The following is a 20,438-nucleotide window of genomic DNA, read 5'->3' on the forward strand; positions in this document are numbered from 1 at the left end:
TGGCTGGGATGAGCCGGTAAACAAGACTTGCTCATTTCCGATCTGATTTGCCGGGCATCTTGTTTACTTTAAAGCAAAAAAAATCCTTTGCCGCAAACGTGTGCCATTGTGTCGCTCCGTGGGCGTGTGTTTATAATTAAATTATTTTTAGCTAGTGCTAATGTTATGAAGCTCCAATCCCTAGAGATCCCCAATTATCATGGAATTTAGAAAGCAAAAGCTGAACCCAAACAATCTAAAACAGTGCTAAGAATAGACTGACCCCAGACGTAATTGACTCTACCAACATGAATGCAGTCATATTGCTGCAAGACGGAGTGACGAGCACATGCGCATACACACAGTCTTCTCTCTTCAAGAATGCTTTTAGAGTATTGTGACGTGACAGTGCGTGGAGGCAGATGTCTCTGTAGTAATAGTGGAAGCTATCATAAATTGTGCACAAGACTTTGAGGACGAACACTCTAAGGGATTCTTAACTGGGTGATGATTTACAAAGCAATATTTCCGTCCTTCATAGGAATCAATAAGTACAACCACAACAACATGCATCCTTCGGGCAATTAAGAGATTTATTACTTGGGATGAATCAAGACGACTGTTCAAAGAGCAGAGTTGTTGGCTAAACATTGTACGTTGTTGAGAAATTAAGAGAATGCGCATGTGGTGTACAGCCGCCTTGAAGCGCGATTCTGAGAACGCAATGGTCGGTCACACCCTGATTTTGGAGTTGGAACAGGAATAAAGTACCCTTGCGTGATAGCGTGTTGAACTGAAATAAAACCCTCACAGCTTCCACTGGCTTCAGCATCAGCATTTAAAGTAAAGGAACCCAAAAAAGAGAACTGCAAGATTTACACTACAGACATTTATAAAATTAAAAAAAAAAGAGCAATCTACTTATTAAGAAAACGAAACAAAGTCATACAAGAGAAAGAGTGTGAATTTCGCAGATTGGGTCAGAACTCATATTGAATGAAGAGGCTTTCCTACGCGGGTCCATGGGGTCTGCCTCAAGCCCACTAAACTTCCTTTCCTTCTGTAAACACTTAAGTGTATGGAGCCTTTGGTCCCTCCATCAGGCTGCCATTTGCCTGTGAGCATGCATATCCATGTGACAAGTGTGTTTATTTGTGTGGTGTATACAGATGCACACCAAGGCACGGGAGCTGTGTTAACTTTTAAAACAGGCTATATAAGAGTGACTCGCAAGAACATGTTGGGGACACACATCTTCATCGTCAAGTGTTGGACTAGACTCCTGAGTTCCACCTAAATCTTAATTTGGTCATTTTACTGGACAATTTTATCCTTTCAACATTCTAAGAACAGTTTGGGGAAGCCCTATTTTTCCAGCCTGACTGCACCCCAGTGCACAGAACAAGCCCTCGATTAAATGTCCTGAGAATTAAATGGCCTGGATTCGCAGGTTCACAAATGTTGTCCTCCGAAGAAGGGTTAACTTTAAATGGCATGACTGAAGCCTGTTCTTTGTGTTAGAGGGAGAAGGTTTGACTATTATGCCAGTGCTATGGCAACTGAGGGCTTTGGCCACTTCGCAAGGTCAGCTAAAAGTCTTCAATTTTGTTCGTCCAAATTAACGTGAGCTGGGGCCTATTTTAGCTGGCTTTGGGCACAAATAGGCAGGTAAACATCCACACCAATTTCGAGTCTTCAGTTAACATGCGTGTTTTTAGATAAAGCAGAAAAAAGTAGAACCTGGGGAACAACATTCAAGTACATGGACAACATAGAAACTCAGTATACAAAGGTCAGAGGTAAGAGTCGAACCCAGAATCTTCAGTTGTGAGGAAGACGTGCATGCCAGTGCAGACAAATGTTCCTTCATCAGATGGGTTCTTTACTTCCAGACCAGATGAATAACATGAAGCAAGTAGCAACATTAAATAGATCTTCAGGTTTGGTTGTTGTTACCCAGCTTGTGACATTAGTCATACAGACTTATCGTACAGCCCCAATTCCAATGAAGTTGGGACGTTGTGTTAAACATAAATCAAAACAGAATACAATGATTTTTTTTTTAAATTGAATACACTACAAAGACAAGCTATTTAATGTTCAAACTGATCAACTTGATTGTTTTTAGCTAATAATCATTAACTTGGAATTTTATGGCTGCAACACGTTCCAAACAAGCTGGGACGGGGTCATGTTTACCACTGTGTTACATCATCTTTTCGTTTAACATTCAATAAACATTTGGGAACTGAGGACACTAATTGTTGACGCTTTGGAGGTGGAATTCTTTCCAATTCTCGCTCGATGTACAGCTTCAGCCGTTCAACAGCCCGGGGTCTCCGTTGTTGTATTTTACGCTTCATAATGCGCCACACATTTTCAATGGGAGACAGGTCTGGACTGGAGGCAGGCCAGTCTAGTACCCGCACTCTTTTACTACGCAGCCACGCTGTTGTAACACGTGCAAAATGTGGTTTGGCATTGTCTTGCTGAAATAAGCAGGGGCGTCCATGAAAAAGACGCCGCTTGGATGGTAGCATATGTTTCTCCAAAACCTGTATGTACCTTTCAGCATTAATTGTGCCGTCACAAATGTGTAAGTTACCCATGCCATTGGCACTAACACAGTCCCATACCATCACAGATGCTGGCTTTTGAACTTTGCATCCATAACAGACCGGATGGTTCGTTTCCTCTTTGGCCCGGAGGACACGACGTATATAATTTCCAAAAACAATTTGAAATGTGGACTCGTCGGACCACAGAACACTTTTCCCCTTTGCGTCGGTCCATCTTAGATGAGCTCGGGCCCAGAGAAGCCGGCGGCGTTTCTGGTTGTTGTTGATAAATGGCTTTTGGTTTGCATAGTAGAGTTTCAAGTTGCACTTACGGATGTAGCGCCGAACTGTATTTACTGACATTGGTTTTCTGAAGTGTTCCTGAGCCCAGGTGGTGATATCCTTTACACATTAATGTCGGTTTTTGATGCAGTGCTGACTGAGGGATCGAATGTCACGGGCATTCAATGTTGGTTTTCGGCCTTGCCGCTTACATGCAGTGATTTCTCCAGATTCTCTGAACCTTTTGATGACATTAAGGACCGTAGATGATGAAATCCCTCAATTCCTTGCAATTGTACGTTGAGGAACATTGTCCTTAAACTGTTCGACTATTTTCTCACGCACTTGTTGACAAAGAGGTGAACCTCGCCCCATCTTTGCTTGTGAACGACTGAGCAATTCAGGGAAGCTCCTTTTCTACCCAATCACGGCATCCACATGTTCCCAATGAGCCTGTTCACCTGTGGGATGTTCCAAACAGGTGTTTGATGAGCATTCCTCAACTTTTGCAGTCTTTTTTCCACCCGTCCCAGCTTTTTTGGAACGTGTTGCAGCCATAAAATTCTAAGTTCATAATTATTTGCTACAAACAATCAAGTTTATCAGTTTGAACATGAAATATCTTGTCTTTGTAGTGTATTCAATTAAATATAGGTCGAACATGATTTGCAAATCATTGTATTCTGTCATGAACGGAACAGAGGATAGGACCCAAAAATGCACGACTCCAAAACAAATGGACAGTTTCGAAAAAGAGAGGTTTAATATACGGGCAGAGGTCGGTACACAGGCAGGCAATCCAAAAAAAGCAACAATATCCAAAAACATGAGGCACAAAGGCGAGGTCGATCATCGGAACAGGGTCTAATCTTACTGTGAGTCTGTGACGTGGAAACAAGGAATGCTGGAACGCGACGACAAGGTACAACGAACTGGCGACGAGAGAGAATGAGACACGAGGTTAAATGCAAGGGGTAATTAGGGTGAACGAGGCACAGGTGGTGAAGATGCTCTCAGGAGCAGGTGTGTGTGAGACGGGGGGAAGACAAAAACCGGAACACACACCCATGACAGTATTCTGTTTTTATTTATGTTTAACACAACGTCCAAACTTTATTGGAATTGGGGTTGTAGGTTCAGAGACTATTGCCCCACTGATGGTCGAGATGTTTATGGTCATCGGGAGAAAATAAGTTATCCAAATTCTCACCCAAAGAACTGCAGCAATTCCAGGACTTGATTGCTATGACTGTTCTCCAGTGCTGGGTGCCTCCAAAGAAAATTGGTTCTTTCTAAGAACTCTGCCGTTTTCATCTGAGAAACAGTCCAAATCTGGCTTTAATGTGAATGAGACCAGATCTTAACTTCCCCTTTTTGATGCTAATTGCTGATATGTTTACTAAAACATGTTCTTCTTTACCTTAAGGGCAGGATTGCTGGGTACAGCACTGTTGATGGAGTTGTTCTGCTTCCTTTCTAATCAGGAGGCTCAAGTTCATCCATAATCTCAAACATCTTTGAAGCGATTAGGCCTGCTCTGCTGCAATTTGAGCTTGGGTTCGTTGGTACTGTGGCCTGGTACAAATGACTTTTGATTGTCCTTTATCTCGTAGATCTATTTTTCTTCAATTTTTTTTAAATCTATGAAGGCAATGGTAGATTATTTAAAAGATCATGTTATCACTCTGACAATCTTATTTACATGATCTTTTAAAAAGGTTGATTGAAGACTCCAAATTGCCCACAGGTGTGAATGTGGGTGCGACTGCTTGTCTGTTTCTATGTGCCCTGCGATTGGCTGGCGACCAGTTCAGGGTGTACCCCGCCTCTCGCCCAAAAATAGCTGGGATAGGCTCCAGCACGCCCGTGACCTTAGTGAGGAGAAGCAGTAAAGAAAATGGATGGATGATCTTTTTAAAAAATCCATCCCTCTCTGGCGCTATCACATGCCTCTGATTACATTTTGTAATTATTATTTTACAACTGGGCAGAACGTGACAAGAATAGCCAATCAGAGGTTGTCTTGGCAGAAGGCGTGACTGAGGGGTGTTCAACCATTGATGTGCACACACCGGAGCCTCGCGGGCACACTCAGACGTTTTGTGGTCGCATGACAGTATTTACTCTGCCTTTAATGTTAGCTCAATCATGCGAAGAATGTTAAAGTCGAGGTCAAAATAAATATTTTCCAGATTCCCTGTCGATTAATAAATGGAGAGCAGTGTGTTTGGCGCCACCGTACACAAGTAAACCATAGTACAGATCATGACATTTTGGGAGTGAGACTAATTTGGTCATGTATGCGGAATGGTGCATTTGAGTGAGAAAAAAACATTTCCGCAAGTTGAAAGCACTCACATGAAACCTATAGTGGTCTCTAAACCAATCAGACATAGTGAAGGGTGGGGACCCTCCATCTAATTGGCCTTGTGCGTTGAAAAGTAGTACAAAAGTTGAATCAAACAGGTTGCTTTGATCTACTTTTGTTATTATTAATGTTGCTATTTGGCACTTTTTCTTAACAAAGGGGAAACTTGATTGGCAGTACATTGCCTGCTAAGACATTAATGACTGTATTTACCTCTGCGTCTAATGTTTAATATTTGTAGAACTTTTGTGAACAGAGCCTGAGTCGCTTTTATTTCCATTTTTCATCTGAGGTATTTTGTTCGTCGTTCTACATTGGCTGGCAACCAGTTCGGGGTGTACCCCGCCGCTCGCCCAGAGTCAGCTGGGATAGGCTCCAGCACGCCCGCGACCCACGCGAGGATAAGCGGTCTGGAAAATGGATGGACGGATGGATACATTTCAATGTCAATGTTCATTATTCTTAGAATTAGAATTGAAAGTGAGCTGTTCTTAAAAAGGATAGGCTTGCATTATTATGCTCTAATATCCTTATATACGTGGCATAAAAAAACGTCAACGATAATATCTTTTGTCGTGATAGTTTTTGTGAAAATATATCGTCCTAAAAAAATTGCTATGGTGACAGCCCTAAACACATATGTTAGATGCAATGGGTAAGACAAAAATATTGTACAATCAGTAAAAAAATAGAGTAACGAACTGTAATAGAAATCTGCAATATAGCGGGACCGTGGCGCAAGAATCGTGATATAGCGGAGGATTACTGTATTTGTATTGTGTGATGTTAAGTTGCGAGGAGTCATTGTTCCCGGGTTGGGACTCATTGTTTCCGTGACATGTGCATCCCAGGACTCACATAGTCTCAAGTGTAAAATGATCTATGCAGCGAGGTGCAAACCTTCCCAGGAACGTCTTCCGAATCTGACTGATAAAACATCTTGTCAAAAGATCGGAATTATTTTTTTTTTGCACATTTCTCATTGTGAATGAGTTTCAAGTCTATGAATTGAAACGTCCAAGTACGCAATTTGCCAAGTGTGACCTGTGCCCGAGGTGATTTAAGACGAACAGGCCGGGGTGACACCTAATAGATCAGATCTTTACGACCACTTGTTAAGAGATGAGGAGACCTGCTGCAGCCAGAGGTCCAACCAACTCTCTCAGGCCCGCAGCCCTGACCTCTCCAGGGCAGCACGTCATTCAGGGCCCATATAAACTTTTGAAGTTTACCGACTTCCAAGGCAATGTCAGGTATGTAAGGCAATAAATTGCGACGCTAAATGCAAACACGAAAAACGAAGGCATGCACGACCCCTGACACTCAGACGATTACTGAGCAGTTATGTCTTCTGTTTTCTCATCCTCGAATGGATACCTGCCAGCCATAACGACACACAATAAGAAAGGACGGCGGAGCTCATCTTTGAAGCACTTTTACGTCAGTTGGTAAATCATTTGCATGGATTTGGATCCTCTAATAAAAAAAAAAAAAAAAAAAAAAAAAAAAGCACGATTCGTGACATTCCCAAAAGTTTCATCATATGGCAAATATCGAAAACAATTACACGTACGGCATAAATACACGAGGTCCCTGTGGCATTTGTAACAAAGCGTTGGAAAAGGCGGCGGTTGTAGTGAGTCTGCAAACACACGTCCAGGAGAGGCTGCTATTGAGTTTATAGCTCCCTCTCACGTCTGGAGTGTGAGAGACAGCGAGAGACAAGCGGAGGGGGTTTCTCCACGGCATCGCGACCGGCGACAGCTGACTGGTTGGGATCTAATTGCTCTGAAGTGATGTCAGCGGGAGGCATTCATCTCGGCGGCAGTGGAGGATGCACACGCACGGTCTCCCTGCCAGAAGCAGGCAGGCATCCACTGGAGCTGACACAAGCGCTCAGCACTTTGCACTACTAAATTGCTGGACTTACCAACCAAATTCGTGCTGAAAGGGAATACAACTCTGGCAAGTCCTTCCATCACATGTAAGTCATTCATTTTTCTTTTTCTTTGTGGCTTTGAAATGACATATTTGAGACGATGCATGGTAGACTGCCAACTCCAGACCAGCAGTGACATAACGTCCCACACGCAAGCACATGCCTATCAAATTACACACAAAATTGCGCATTTACTACAAGCTGCGCCACTTCAGCACATTATATGTGACAATGTTTTTGTTGAATTCTTCGGCTTCCGTAACATTTCCTGATGTGTTGTGATGTCCTTCGACAGACTATGATCTCGGGATGGAGAATACAATCTGTTGTGTCACAGAAGACTGAAGATAGACGTAAGACGCTGCATCCCATCTCCTTTTTCAAAGTACTCTCCAGCTTCGGGAAGCGTTTCCTCCACAAGCAGCCTGACTCTATGTCCCGCGAGGACTCCCTGCCGCAAGAACACAGACCCTGAGGTCGCCACTGGAGTGGCAGAGTTCGGGGGGGGGGGGTGCACTCGGGCTGAGGGATAGCGCGCAGATCTCGTCTCCCGTTTCAGTATGTTGTTCATCGATCCCCACTGCATTGTATTATAATGCGCAAATGGATGCTGACATGGAACCTTCCAAATCTGTTCTCGGGACTCTACCTGCATGCCGTCTTCCTATTCAGCAGCGTGTGTGTGGTCTACAGTGACTGCACTCCGGCGCAACTCGCTGCCATCGTGAACTGTTCGAGACACGAGCGTCACACTAGGAATTACGACTACATGGAGGGAGGAGACGTGCGGATGCGACAGCTGTTCAGCCGCACCCAGTGGTTCCTGACGATTGATGATGAAGGCAACATCAATGGGACGCAAGACCCAACCAACTGTTACAGTAAGGATGACTGTCACTTAAATACTAAGGACCCCCTATCTGAGCACCTGCATATACAGTATGTAAACTAATGCGAATGTGAATTGAGAAACATATTTTCATCATAAGCCTTTAATCAATTTATGCTTAATAGCAGCAGAAAGACAAAATATTCTAACTTGGGCCGAGACCACAAGAGGACAGGTACCGGTATTTTTTCTGTCTATTGACATTTTGTGTGTCTACTTAATTTTGCGAACGATTCGTGAAAATGTAGTGTCCGAAACTCCTTACAAAAGGTTTAGATACTGAATCTTTACAATATATACAAGTGTAAATGTATATACAGTATATTCTCTCAGTATATCACAGTGGTGTCTGAATGTGTGACCAAGTTGGTTGCTGTGGCTTTCACAGGCTTCTGATTGGCTGTCTTCATTTGTCAATTTTGTTGGAAAAAAACAAAACAAAAAAGGCCATTGTGACATTGTGTGTGGACATGTGCAGTGCTTCAAAAAATTATTAGACCACCCGTCATTGAGCATTATGATGTGCTTTAATGCAGACTAAGGAGTTTTCGTGAGCTCTTGACATTTTAGCAATTTGAACCGCAGTAAGTCCTTTCAAACTGAACTATAGGCAAATTTAAGCCAACTCACTGGGCTTCTCTGAGAGGTCAGAAATGTGTCTGTTCAGGAATGCAAAACTTGACATCTTAATCCAGAAATAATAATGATCTTTACAATATATATATATTTTGGGGGGGGTAAAACAGCTAAATTTGAAAATTCATGTTTAAAAACAAAAATCATATTTTAGCATTAGAAGTATCATTTTGGTTAAAGATTTTCTACATACTTGCGTATTAACCTTTATAGAAACATCAACAAATATTAATTACCAATGCTGTTCATTTGTGGCATAAACTTTAATCTGGTTGGTGGTCTCATAAATTTGTTATCTTGTTTGACCACAAGTGGAAGATACGTGTTTTTCCAAAATGTACCTGTGTACGTGAAGACTTTATCTAAGAACAAAAGAAAAACACTTTTGGAGACGGTTGAGCTGTATCTTTTCCAAGGTCAAATGTATCAGTTCTCTGGTGGCATCCTACACTCGGCCAGTATCTGGGTATTGCTATGATATGCTGTAATCTCTGTTATAGACCTTAATACAACTGGTAAGAAGCACTGGCCAGCAGTCATATTTACATTTCTACAAGATCTGCAATTTCTCAATGCCACCAGTTTCCGTAATTTCTCGTGTATAATGCGCACCACCCCCCCCCCCCTCCCAAAATGGGCAAAAGTCAATATTGCGCATTATACATAGGTATAGGGGCAAAGGGGGGGGGGTTACATTTTATAAATGTATGCTGCCATCTAGTGGTTATGAAAAAGCTGTACACTTTCATTCCAAAATGCCACCGTCTCCTAGTGCTTATGAGAGAGGTTTACACTTCCATGCTAATATGCCACCACCACCTAGTGGTTATAAAAAAGGTGTAGCCTACACTTTCATTCCAATATGACAGGGGTAGTCTGACTGCATATATGTACAATTGTGCTCATAAGTTTACATACACTGGCAGTATCTGTGAAATGAATATATATATATATATATAATTTATTATTTTTTTTATTATGTATTTATTTAGTTTTTAAATATGACTGAACAACAACCATCATTAATTTAATAAAAGTAGGGCGGTGAATTTCAAAATAAGAGCAAGTAAATTAAAAAAAAAAAAGTATTACATGTTCAAACAAAGTGCTTAACTTCAGAATAATTCTTTGGGGGAAAAGCTAACAAAATACAGATAATACTTCATGTTTTGATCATATGGGTAGAAGCAAAATCATGCATCGTAAAAATGCATTATACATAGGTAGAAGGGTTTTCCAGAATTTTGAGGTCAACTTTGGGGGATGGGTATGATACACGGGTGCGCATTATACACGAGAAATTACGATAAACGTGTTAAGACGAACGTTAGAGAGTCAGCACTGCTTATCTCTGCCACATGGGGAGTAATAATTATTAATAAATAATAAGTTAGTGACGAGCCTTTGGACTGTCAAGATGCCAGCAGTTGATGAAAAACGGTTCTCTGCATTTGTGTCATGTGCAAGTATAGCTAGAGTGAGAGCGCAGTAAAACAAAGCAGGTGGTGGTGGCTGGAGCCTATCAAACCGTAACAAGTCTGTCAGGAAGTAAACTGAAGGTCTGGTTGACAAGTGTGTGTGACCTCCCACTCACACACTGGCACATTTGTTCTGCCTGATTTACTCTCCCTCGAACTTACTGCGACGGAATAAATAACAGGCACCAAAACTGAACTATAAATAACGATTTTGACAGGACACATTTTTCAGTAGTATTACCAAAATCATGTCAGTCAGCACGACTTGGGGTGGTTACAAAACAGAAACAGTAAAAAACAAGGTCCAAAATTGTCTGGTTACTGTCAAGTGAAGTCTTCTGAATATCATATTTTAGGGGCTCCTGGGTACTCACACTGAGGATGTTTTAAGAAGTTATCATTTCCTCCTATCTGACAGTGGCTGGAATGTTGGTATGACAGCAAAAGACCTAGACAAGAAAGGGGAAGATGTTTGTACAATGGTTGGCAAATGAAAACAGGCGCATTGATGCATGATTTTGTGGCTAACAGTTGCACGCAAACGGCAAACAGAGACACATAAGCCTCTGATTCGACCAGCAGGGTACACTTTTCGGTATCATTCTAAACTATAGTAAAGGCATTGTTTCATTCAAAACAATAAGAAAAAAATGAAAGCACAATGTAAAACTGAGAGTGGTACTGTTTTTGACTCCTTCATTCCAGACTGGCAGCATGCCTGTGGTGTGGTGCGTGTTTACAACTTTTTGACATTTCGACGCGCACCTATTGTTATCTGAGTGCCAAGTTAGCTTTCTGGCAGTGTTGTCGGCCTTTCTGGAAAAAGAGAGCCATGTTCCAGCGATCATCATTAACAAATATACAAGCCCAATTCCAATGACGTTGTGACGTTGCGTTAAACATAACTCAAAACAGAATACAATGATTTGCAAATCATGTTCAACCTATATTTAATTGAATACGCTACAAGGACAAGATATTTCATGTTCAAACTGATAAACTTGATTCTTTTTAGCCAATAATCATGAACTTGGAATTTTCCGGCTGTAGCTCGTTCCAAAAGAGCTGGGACAGGTGGCAAAAAAGTTGAGGAATGCTCATCAAACACCTGTCCGGAACATCCCACAGGTGAACAGGCTCATTGGGAACGGGGGGGGGGTGTGAGGATTGGGTAGAAAAGGAGCTTCCCTGAATTGCAAATCATTGTATTCTGTTTTTATTTATGTTTAACACAACGTCCCAACTTCATTGGAATTGGTGTTGTACATATCCAAAATATATACAGTTGAAACCAGATGTTTACGTACACTATTCAAAAAAAATAAAAGACACTTTTTCTCCTCACTGTCTAACATGAAATCAGATTAAACTTTCCCTGTTTTAGGTCAATTAGGTTTAAATGCCACAATAATGTGAGGATATCCATCCATTTTCTGTACCACTTATCCTCACTATATATATATATATATATATATGTTTAATATAGTACACACTCTGTCATGTCCGTTTCCAGGGCAATTTGGTTCTTACTCTGCAAACCTATCCCCAAAAACAAAGTGGTGGAACAAATAAGATAACAGCTGGTTTTACTTTGAACAAACCAGTAAACGGTAATTGTCAGCACATGAACAAAGTGAAGCTCCACGGGCAGTGCTTAATGTGAGGTTACAGCAAATATGATCGTGATTGCAATTTCAAACAAAAACAAAAACTGACAATCTGCTGCCAGGTTGATTAAGAAAAAAGTAAACCACAGCAGGACAAATGAAACATGACCGTGACTATTTTGTGTTTTATAGTTTGTGGGATAAATAGAAGAATGCAAAACCAACCTGGTATCAGGTACAATTAAATTATACATATTTTAAGGCCACAATGAAATACAGACCAATGTTGGCAATGAATATTGTGTTGTTTCAGAATTTAAAAAAAAAAAAACAATAGCAATGAATAAAGACCATGTACAATTTTAAATATTGAATTGAACATGTATCTACAGAGCAGCTAACTATTCCTTTAAATGAATGACGATTGCGTCTACAGTACATGCAGCAAAATGTTTACAGTGTACAAGTGTTCCAGCTTTGTACAGCAGATCAAACAACTCTAAAATGTCACCTATAATTGAAACAGCACTTTTATGTTATAAAAGCATGACTTTATGCTTTCTGACAGAACAAAACAACTAGCAGCAGCTATCGGCTTGTCCTCGTTAGGGTCACGGGTAGTGCGCACTAATAAATGAATAATAATTCCAAAGTAAAAATGTGTAAAAGGTCTACAAATAGAGATGGAGAACTTCGGGATTGCCGACGTCATGTTTTAATGCCAGCTCAGCGCGCACTAGAGGGGCCGTAATAATAACTCCGACAGCACCGAGCATAAACAACATTCCAAGATTGGGAGACTGTCATCTGTTTGTGATCTAGCAAGTGAGATCAACACTGCATGCTCAATGTCAGTCTGGCAAGCAACTCGAACAGCGGTCTTCCCCCTTTCCTCCAAATATCAGCTGCAAGAGTTTGTACGATTTATTTTCACATAACTCAAATGTTGAAAAAAAAATTGCTTGCTGTTAATCTGCATTATGTATTGCTGTCACGCAGTTTATGTTGTTATCTTCTTCTTTTCCTTCGGGCTTGTCCCTTTAGGGGTCGCCACAGCGCGACATCCTTTTCCACGGAAGCCTATCTCCTGCATCCTCCTCTCCAACACCAACGGGCCTCCTGTCTTCCCTCACGACATCCATCAACCTTCTCTTTGGTCTTCCTCTCGCTCTCTTGCCTGGCAGCTCCATCCTCATCGTCCTTCTACCAATATACTCACTATTTCTCCTCTGGACGTGTCCAAACCATCCAAGTCTGCTCTCCCTAACTTTGTCTCCAAAACATCGAACCTCAGCTCTCCCTCTGATGAGCTCATTTTAATTTTGTCCAACCTGGTCACTCCGAGCGCGAACCTTAACGTCACCTCCAGCTCGGCTTCCTGTTGTCTCTTCAGTGCCACTGTCTCTAATCCGTCCATCATGGCTGGCCTCACCACTGTGTATTATAAACGTTGCCCTTCATCCTCGCAGAGACTCTTCTGTCACATCACACACCTGCCACCTTCCTCCACCCGTTCCAACCTGCTTGGACCCGTTTCTTCACTTCCTGACCACACTCACCGTTGCTCTGGACGGTTGACCCCAAGTATTTCAAGTCCTCCACTCTCGCTATTTCTTCTCCCTGTAGCCTCACTCTTCCCCCACCACCCCTCTCATTCTTGCACATATATTCTGTCTTACTTCGGCTAATCTTCATTCCTCTGCTTTTCCAGTGCATGCCTCCATCTTTCTAACTGTTCCTCCAGTTGCTCCCTGCTTTTACTGCAGATCACAATCTCATCTGCAAACATCATGGTCCACGGGGATTCCAGTCTAACCTCATCTGTCAGCCTTTGCATCACCACTGCAAACAGGAAGGGGCTCAGGGCGGACCTCACCTCTTCCCAAAAAGCTGCAGAACACTCGTCCTGTCTCAGCTTCCACCACATGGTTCTTTTCTCTGGCTTTGTCTTCCTAATCTTCCTCCCCACCACCAGAGTCATCTTACACACCACCAGCCTACGGTGTCTAGCCACACTCTCCCCTACCTCGGTAGCCTTACTGCCTTTCCACCTGGTCTCCTGGACACACAATATATCAACCTTTCTCCTAATCATCATGTCAACCAACTCCCGAGATTTTCCTGTCATAGTCCCAACATTCAAAGTCCCCACATTCAGTTCTAGGCTCTGTGCTGTCCTCTTCTCTTTCTGCCAGAGAACCCGCTTTCCACCTCTTCTTCGTCAACTTCGACCCACAGTAGCTGAATTTCCACCGGCGCCCCGCAGGTTGACGCCGCCGGTGGCGGACGTCGTCAACCCGGGCCACGACCGATCCGGTATGGAATTCTTTGGATGAACGCTCATATTTGTTTGGCAAAGTTTTAAGCCGGATGACCTTCCTGACGCAACCCTCTGCATTTATCCGGGCTTGGGACCGGCCTACAGTTTGCACTGGCTTGTGGCCCCCATTGGGCTGCATTAGTTTATGTTATAATGTTTTACTAAAAATAAGAAACTTCCAAATGTACTTGCCTTGTGCATGTAAATTAGGGTCACCTGCAACATCTCATAACTTCCAGTACAATGGTGGCTGTGGCTCAATTGGCAAAGTGGGTTGTGCAGTGACCAAAGGGTCGGCAGTTGGAATCCCGTGTCCTTGGGCAAGACATTGAACTTTGAATTACTCCCAGTGGGTCTGGCAGCGCCTTGCTTAGCAGCTGCCCATCGGTGTAAAAACGTGCTCGTGAACGTGAGCTTCTGTAAAGCGCTTTGGGCACCGTGATGGTGGAGATAAAAAGTGCACTCCAATTGCAGTAGCTACATTCAAACTGCTTTGGTATTGGCAATTGATTTTCACTGCATCCAATTGCGAATGTTCCGAATATTTTGCCCCTTCCCGTCACTAAAAATCGTCCAAAGTCAGCTAGGATAGGTTCCAGCTCACCTCCGAACATAAAGACGATAAGCACCAAAGAAGTGATTCTCAAAGTGTGGTACGAGCAATACAAGTCGTACACAAGCTCCCTCTAGTGGTATGTGAAAGAATCACTAAATTCAATGACTAAACTGTGCAGAATGTTTCAGTGGCTTCATTTTTTTCTTTTTATTCAGTACACTACATTTGTTAAGTACAGCTCAGTTGTATTTAACTTTAAGCAGATTTACTTTTGTTTTAGAAATGTTTGCGTTCAAACATGTATTTTGGTCAAATTTGTGTTTCACTTTTATATGCACTACGTTTTAATCGAGTCAATGTTTTAAACTCCCTATATTTAAGTGCAGTGTTAAGGTTCAAACTCTGCAGAGTGTTGTCGTGGCTAACACAAATATGAAATATTATTTTTAGGAATAAAACCTAACACATAACAGTATTTTAATGTTGGTCGTTATTTTTATTTTTTAAGGTAGTACTTGGTGTGAAGAGTTTGAGAAGTACTGCGTTAAAGAAAATGGATGGATCGAGCACAATAGGAGAAGTGCAGCTCTTCACCATGCATTATAAACCAGCACAACAATAAACATTGTTACATGAATTCCCTCTGACAGTACCAATCAAAACTGATCATTACTATCTTTACAAGGGCAATTATTATTTTTTTTATATATACGGATTTGACTACTTCCATAACACTGTTAAGAAATATCGAATAACATCCACTGCAAATATCCCGAAGCTATCAAAGCTGTAGACTGCTGTTATTCCGCCACACCATCAAGTCTATTATGTCAAGCTTTAATGCTTAACAAACACTGACGGAACCTGTTGCTTCTGCTGTCAACAATGCCCCTGGGTATATTGCATACAAATACAATGACATGAATCACTTGTTGTTTCCATGAAACACAAACCACAGTGGTAATGCATGTACATACTCTCGTCGTTTTGGAAAGCGGGCTTTGACAATAGCGTGCAAAGCTCACGCAAGGAGGTCGTTTTCTCCATCCCTGGGGGAATGAGCCGTAATCTGTCTCCCATATGTGCTATGGCATATACATTGTGGCTTGTGCAGGGGCCAAGCAGGTCAACGAACAAGTCTGAATGAAGCCAGAGACGCCATGTTCTCATTAACCACAGGAACGTCCGTCTCGTTCTGTTAATGAAGACAAATGACGAGGGAGGAATGGATTCTGGAGTGCAGCATCTTACCTGTTCTGTTCTATGTCTCCATATTTTGTCTGATAGGCATCCTCGAGCTCAGGACAGTGTCTGAGGGGGGCATACTGGCTATCAAAGGCATTAAGAGTCAGCAATTACATCTCCATGAACAAGGCTGGACAGCTGCAAGGGAAGGTAAATGTCAATGTCAAACCATATATCTGTTTATCACAGCAGCACGTGGCTAAACTGAAGTTATCCCTTCTTGTGACCCTGTGCAGAGGACCTACAACGAAAACTGCAACTTCAAGGAGGTTTTCCTAGAAAACTACTTCAATGCTTACTCCTCGGCAAAGTGGACTAAAAATGGCAAAGAAATGTTCATAGCGCTGTCTCAGAAGGGTCGGCCCGTGCGAGGGAAGAAGACGAGGAGGGAGCACGTCGCGTCGCACTTCATCCCCATGAAATGCAGGGACGAGGAGAGGAGGGCGGACTGACACAGACGACTCACTATGTGTATGAATTAAGTTACCAACTATGTTAACGGACATATAAACTCATCAACAGCTACACGACACTCTTCTCAAGGCTGCCATCAGCATCTGACAGCTTCAGGTTTTGCATTTTGTGTAACCATGTCATTCCTTTGCCTACGGCCCGACAATCGGCATTGGAGCAGCGTTGCAAAATGGCCGCCTGACAAAACGTTCTCCTGTCCCCGACTGCAGTTCCGTGCCAGTTCGAGACGCTTCATGGCCGTAGCAGTGCTCCAACAATTGACTCCGCCCATGCCAAGCTTCTTGAAACAGGTTCTGTTATTGACAAACCAAGCAGCACGAGGCCTGCTGCTACCAACACTGATGAACGCATTGAACTGCTAGAGCAGGCGTTCACGCAAAGCCAGGTAAAGTCCATCAGGAAGGCAGCCCAGGGACACGGCATCGACAAAAGCGCAATTCAGCGGATGCTTTGGAACATGACAAAGTTTGACCGTTACCAGCTTCAGGTTGCTGAGCATCATCCTCTTCCGCTTGAAGCCTTTGAAAAACATGAAGTCGGTACAACTAAAGCTTTAACACTCTTCCAAGTATCCGTTGAACTGAGCTTTTGTTGACGCTGAGTTCCAGTGCAGCCATCTGGACAGAGTTTACCTGGCTGGCGAGCAGTTTGGTGTTTTCCATTAATAGTGGCTGCGTGGTTTGTAAAGAACACATCCTGTTTTGAGAAACATCCCATGGATAGCGTAAGCTGCGCTACGCGATGAAGCAGTAACGGCCATGAAGCTGCTCCAACTGGTGCTGAATTGCAGTCGGGGACAGAAAAACTTGCAACGCTGCTCCAATGTCAATTGGCGAGCCATGGGCAAGAGAACGACAAGCTTACGAAAACTGCTAATTCTAAACTGTCAAATCACGTCCCCCTAATATCATGGCCATGTGACCCAATACATTTGTCCAAATGGTGCACGTCAGGGAAAACATGTCAGGCCAACATGTTAGAACATCCTGTCTTCAGATGAAACTACAGATGAGAAAACAGCAAAGTAGTTTGACTTGCGCCGCAAACTTTTAAATCACGACTCAGTCAGTTATTGTTATTTTATTATTAAATATTATATTTCTTTATAAAGCTTCCCTGCGTGTGTTCTCTTATTTTCTGATATATTCAAAGCAACACAAGCACACACATGCTGACACAGTAGATAAGATGAAGCAAGCTGGCCATGCACAAGTGCTCATAAAACAACATGGTAGAGTCCGAATGACTCACTTTCGATTTATTTTCAGTCAAATGTGGAGCATGTAAAAGGTGATACCTGACCCTTTTGTATTATAAAGATGACTAAATTACGAAGTGACCCTGTTCCTCACTATCCAGGTGTGATTACCTACATGGCCTCGCCCAGGACTGGAGAACCGGTTTTCATACATGCGAGGTCAAATGTTTTCAAATCGGCGGCTCGGCTCGGCGAAGAGCTGCTATTTCCAAATAATTGCCGGAATCTGGCCGTATCATGTGGAACCCAAAAGGGTAAGCGGAGCTGCAGTTTTAGCACAGATTACGTTTCGTTAACAGGCCAACCGGCAAAGGTTTGGCAAAATTGTCAACGTGCGGGAGGGGATAATTGATGTTTGGCGATGTGTCTGCTGCATGCGCCACATGCGTGGATATGCACAGTAATCGCTAATTGGCATTTTGGCCACTTAGTGATGAGGTTCTGCCTCTACGCGTGAAAATGTTTGTCTTTATCTGGCCTCTCTTTTTATCTCTGGACTCGACATGTGGCTCGTCGCTTAGCCTTTGTTCCGCCCACACTCGTCATGGTTAAGACTCAGGACAGGACAGGCTCAGGACAATGTGTTTTTTTTTCTAAATTGGTGATATGAAGTTTCTGACAACAGAATAAGCAGCCATTTGTGTTTTCTTTTCAGCATACATTATGAGTTGGACACGGTTTCTCATTCAGGAACCAGAAAATGTGTGAATGGTAGTGCACAGACATTTTCAACTGAAACTAGTTTGAAGCTGATGAAGGATGATAACGATGGAATGAGGAACATCAATACAGGAAACAACATCTATTTTGTCATTTTAATTGTCATAAAATACAGGGCCAAAAAGACCATGTTCCGTGTCTTTGAGCACCACATGTACGTTTTAGGTATAAGTAAATACAGGCATAAATCCCTCAGTACTGTACGTACGTAAGGAATAAGATGTATGATTTGTAATTTGCAGTGATGTATAAAAGAAAAGGGAACACTTTGATATTGGTCCAACCCAGTTTTAGGATTAGATCATTTATTTTCGGACACGAGGAAAAACATATCTTCAATCTTCTGGAGATATTTAAGGACCTTTTCTCATATCAGCCAAAATAATCTAATGATGATAATGTTCTTGACTTTGAGATAATACATTTTCAGACACATAAGAAACATTTGGGTAAACGTTTGTGCCCATGGACAGATGAAATGATCCACACAAAAAAAAAGATTGATAAACCAAATAAGATATGATCCAAATATGTGACATTTTAATGTAATTTGAATTCCGCAGAGTTTTGATGACAACGAGCAGACACAATAACAAGACATATTGGCAGAGTTCCCACACTATCCATCCTCATTCATGCGTGAACATGTGTGCGCACACACGCACACACACACAGACACACACATAGTTTTACCGCTATGGGCTGGGTTCACATCTGGATCCCTGTCAGATTGAGAAAGTCAAATTGCGAGAGCAAACCCCTGAAATACATTTGACCCGAGCAACATGTGAGCAAGGTTCAGCCGCCCGCCAAGTCACGCAAAGTCGGTCTTAACGCATAATTTGTAACATACTTAAAATGTAAACACATTTCACATTCAAGGTTGTAAATTCCCGGCGGAACCGAGAAGCTAGCACCAGTGAGAGAGAACTGTCAGGAGAGCACGCGCAATGTGGCATCATTTACGCAAACATGACAACACTTACAGATTGACTGACTTCGCTGGCATTGCAGCCCACTTTTATAGAACAGAAACGAGCTTCTCGGTATTATCCACTCATTTGAAATAACAGCGTAAATGCAGATTAGATAGATAGTCTTGTATCCCAAATAATGTAGCCTAGCCTATCCCACTGTTTCTCAAAGTGTGTTACGGGCTCCCTCTAGTGGTATGTAAAATAATGACTGAATGAAATGTTCAAACTGTGCATATCATTAGAGTCGCTTGAAGGGGAACTAAAGCCCCCAAATTTATTTTTGCAAGAATACGTTGTATGTGGTATTTTGATGGATATTGCATTCGTGGAATAACAATTAAACAAGAGTAGTTCATCCATTTTCATCCATCTCAGGGGGTCGCCATGTTTGGAAATAAAAAAAAAAAATCTGCTAAAAAAAAAAAAAATCTGCTGTCGACCCAAATTTATGTCACAACCGTTCTTCCAATTGCGTTGCGAATTTCACATGACCAAAACAGGAAAAAAGGTATCGGACCCCCCGAGCATAGCTACGGATTGATGATACGATGGTTTCGACCCAAACTTGCTCAAAGTTTCTTCAAACCACAATGTGGGGGCACATACAACATAATCTTGCACAAAAAAAAATTTTTTTTTAAAAAGTAGAGTCCCCCTTTAAACTTTTTTTTGTTTGTTTGTTTTGTTTTTTAAACCACTACAGTACAATTGTTTAGTACAGTTCAGTTGTATTGAACTTACTATACATTTACATTTACAATCTTTGGGGACACTTTGTTTTATTTAACTTTTGTGTCAAATACATTACAACTGAATGACTCTTTAAGTGTTTTTTTTTTTTTTTTTTGTGAAAATATTACTTCAATAACTGCCTGTGGAGTTAATGAAGGTTTTATGAGCCTGGAACAAATTATTTCTAATGTTTCCTATGCATAGTCTCTTGATATGAAAAGTTAAGGCAAAGCATTTTGTGTTCATTAAAAATGTAAAAAGAAAAAAAGTCAGACAAAATTCCGTACAAAGCCTTATGCCTCAGTTAACCACACTGAAATTGAATCTGTTTTATTATTACTGCGTTTAGATTTTTATTTTTTTTAATATTACTTCCAAAACTGCCTCTTGCAATTAATAATGGTTTTATGAGTCTGGAAC

At 41.9% G+C, this 20,438-nt stretch overlaps 1 protein-coding gene across 1 annotated transcript; it reads left to right on the forward strand.

The window, feature by feature from the left end:
* The first annotated feature begins 6,839 nt into the window (after positions 1 to 6,839).
* Positions 6,840 to 17,444, forward strand: fgf7 (fibroblast growth factor 7). Its single transcript, XM_061670892.1, is given in 5 exon segments — positions 6,840 to 7,171; positions 7,422 to 8,007; positions 15,900 to 15,964; positions 15,966 to 16,007; positions 16,094 to 17,444. Coding segments are annotated over 4 exon segments (609 nt in total). The 5' UTR covers positions 6,840 to 7,171; positions 7,422 to 7,721; the 3' UTR covers positions 16,310 to 17,444.
* The last annotated feature ends 2,994 nt before the right edge of the window (positions 17,445 to 20,438 follow it).

Source organism: Phycodurus eques, chromosome 2 (genome assembly GCF_024500275.1).
Source record: "Phycodurus eques isolate BA_2022a chromosome 2, UOR_Pequ_1.1, whole genome shotgun sequence".
Taxonomy (NCBI): domain Eukaryota; kingdom Metazoa; phylum Chordata; class Actinopteri; order Syngnathiformes; family Syngnathidae; genus Phycodurus; species Phycodurus eques.